Genomic DNA, 2,408 nt, shown 5'->3' on the forward strand with positions numbered 1-2,408 from the left:
CACACACACACACACACACACACACACACACACACACACACACACACACACCACTGACCGAACTGCACAAAGGGATAAATAATATGGTTGAGCATGCAAAATGCGCGAGCTGGCAGTTTCTAGTACAACTTATTGCCGAGAGTTACTCTAAATATCCAAGGAGCTAAGGAGGCAAGTACCGATCCTTTGCTATGAAATGCCAATAAGTGATAAGCCAATACTATCTCTCTCTTTTTTAATGCATGGAGTTGTTATGATGATCCAGCAAGTACGGAACTTTCAGAATGGATGGATTCCTGTAAAAAAAAAAAAACAGAGAAGAATGGAAGCACAGCAGAACGGGCCTTTTTTTTCTCTTTTACTCTCGTGGCCCATCACAAATCCGGTAGTTTCGACACCTTTAGCGGTATGGCGGCAGAACAGGTTCAAAATGGGTAACTACCAGAAAAATTGGTAGTAGACTTAGGCAGCCCTGGACCAGTGACATAAAGACTGGCGAGTGACACAAAGACTGTCCACTGACATAAAGACAGACCAGTGACCCAAAGACTGGTGACCCAAAGACTGACCACTGACACAAAGAAAGACTGACCACTGACACAAAGACTGACCACTGACAACAAGACAGACCTATGACATAAAGACTGACCATTAACCCAAAGACTGAAACAAAGACTGACCCAAAGACTGACCACTGACACAAAGACTGGCCACTGACACAAAGACTGGCAAGAGACACAAAGACTGACCATTGACCCAAAGACTGAGTACATATCTGGCACACACCCACCTGCACAACCTCCAGCAATGTGTTCGCGATGAGAGACGGCAGCACGCGGTCCATGGGCTGGATATTGATGTGAAACTCTCCGTCCTTGGCCTCGCTCAGCCCGTTGGTGACGGTGAAGGTGAAGGAATCCTCCACGATATCGTTCTTGGTCAGGTGGTTGTAGACCACGCGCTGAGACGCGATGTCAAGCTGGGTGAAGCTGCTGATGGGCACGAAGCGTCTCTTGATGTGCTCGATCTGACCCAGGCGGGGCGGCCTTATCACGGCAAAGACGATCTCCGCTCCCCTGGTGCTCTCATCGCTGGCGCTCAGGTTGTTGGTGCTGATGGCCACCCGCTCCCCCTCGCGCACCACCATGCCTTTGTTCAGCACCGCGATGTTGGCTTTCTTAGAGTTGCGAATGCTGAAAGCAGAAAAGACTAGATTACAAAGGACAGCAAGCATTGAGCGATGATTCTTCATCTACAACACATATTTTCATGTCTATAGAGGCCTGTGTCTGGTCTGCCACCAACCAGCATATATTTTAGTAATCAGCAACAAATAAAGTTTATAATCTGGCTTAAAAATTCTTAATATGGCCATGAAATGTTTTTTTCCCTGGGATGTCAAGCAAGTATAAAAGTATCGCAAACAAAGGCATGATGAAAAAAGCAGTCATGACTGGCTCGTCACGGGTCGAGTTATAAAAAAAGGGAAGATAAGGGAGCTATTGAATGAAGTTTCAAACAATGATCCATTTTTTAAAAATATCTCTCACTGGCCTGGGCTGTCACACATAGCACAAAAAGACAGGAATTTGCTACCACCTTTTCAGCCTAATATTTCCCTTACTCGTGGATTCGGTACTTCTAAAGTCTAATGTTTTTCTGAAGGCAAAGTGGCACTGAGCAACAACAAGGGCTCAAGGCAAAGATAATGCTAAAGTCATACATCTGCACATGACATAGTGACGTAGACTGTCCAGGTCTGGTAGTTTTTCTTCCCTTATACTATAGGCCTACTGGGAAGGTTGGCAGAGAATTTGAAGAGCCGAAATTTTTAAAATTGGAATCCGGGGTATTACCATTGTACTTAAGTAAAACTGAATAAAAATCGTCCCAATTCCACCAAATTCGTAATGATGTGCAGACCCACTACGTGACAGTTCACAAAAAGCAGAGTTCTTAGATCAGCCCTGATCGTTACAAAAACATTTGACCTCTCACCGAATCTCAAAAGTTTCCTCATGTCTCTTGTGAGTTCCATCTGTGAGCACAAAGACAAAGCGGTCAGTCTCGGTGCTTCCCATGCTGGTGGTGTGGATGTAGCGTATGTGGTTCAAATCCACATCTGTCTGGGTGAAGTTCTCCCCTAGTGCCAGGTCTCGGCAGTCTAGCTCTAACGACTGCGACTGTGGGTCGGGGCAATACTGGAGAAAGCCTTTAGCAGGAATCTGAGAAACCAAGAACGAAACGTTTGAGAGACAAAGTGCAAAAATAAAAAGACAGAACATTGGGTACTTGGAAATGGGGACTTAACCATTTCTCATATAAGAGGGAAAAAAACAAACAAACAACAACCCTTCCCAGAAAAAAAATAATACAATAAAAATAAACAAACAACAAAAAACAATAAT

At 44.6% G+C, this 2,408-nt stretch overlaps 1 protein-coding gene across 1 annotated transcript in view; it reads right to left on the bottom strand.

Moving 5' to 3' along the window:
* Nucleotides 1-2,408, bottom strand: part of LOC101852029 (FRAS1-related extracellular matrix protein 1) — a gene marked incomplete in the record, with an annotated part of 53,349 nt that overhangs the window by 12,031 nt on the left and 38,910 nt on the right. The window contains 2 exon segments of the mRNA XM_035970548.1: nucleotides 791-1,193; nucleotides 1,999-2,225. Coding sequence (XP_035826441.1) covers nucleotides 791-1,193; nucleotides 1,999-2,225 — 630 coding nt within the window.

This window comes from Aplysia californica, unplaced genomic scaffold (genome assembly GCF_000002075.1).
Source record: "Aplysia californica isolate F4 #8 unplaced genomic scaffold, AplCal3.0 scaffold00284, whole genome shotgun sequence".
NCBI lineage: Eukaryota > Metazoa > Mollusca > Gastropoda > Aplysiida > Aplysiidae > Aplysia > Aplysia californica.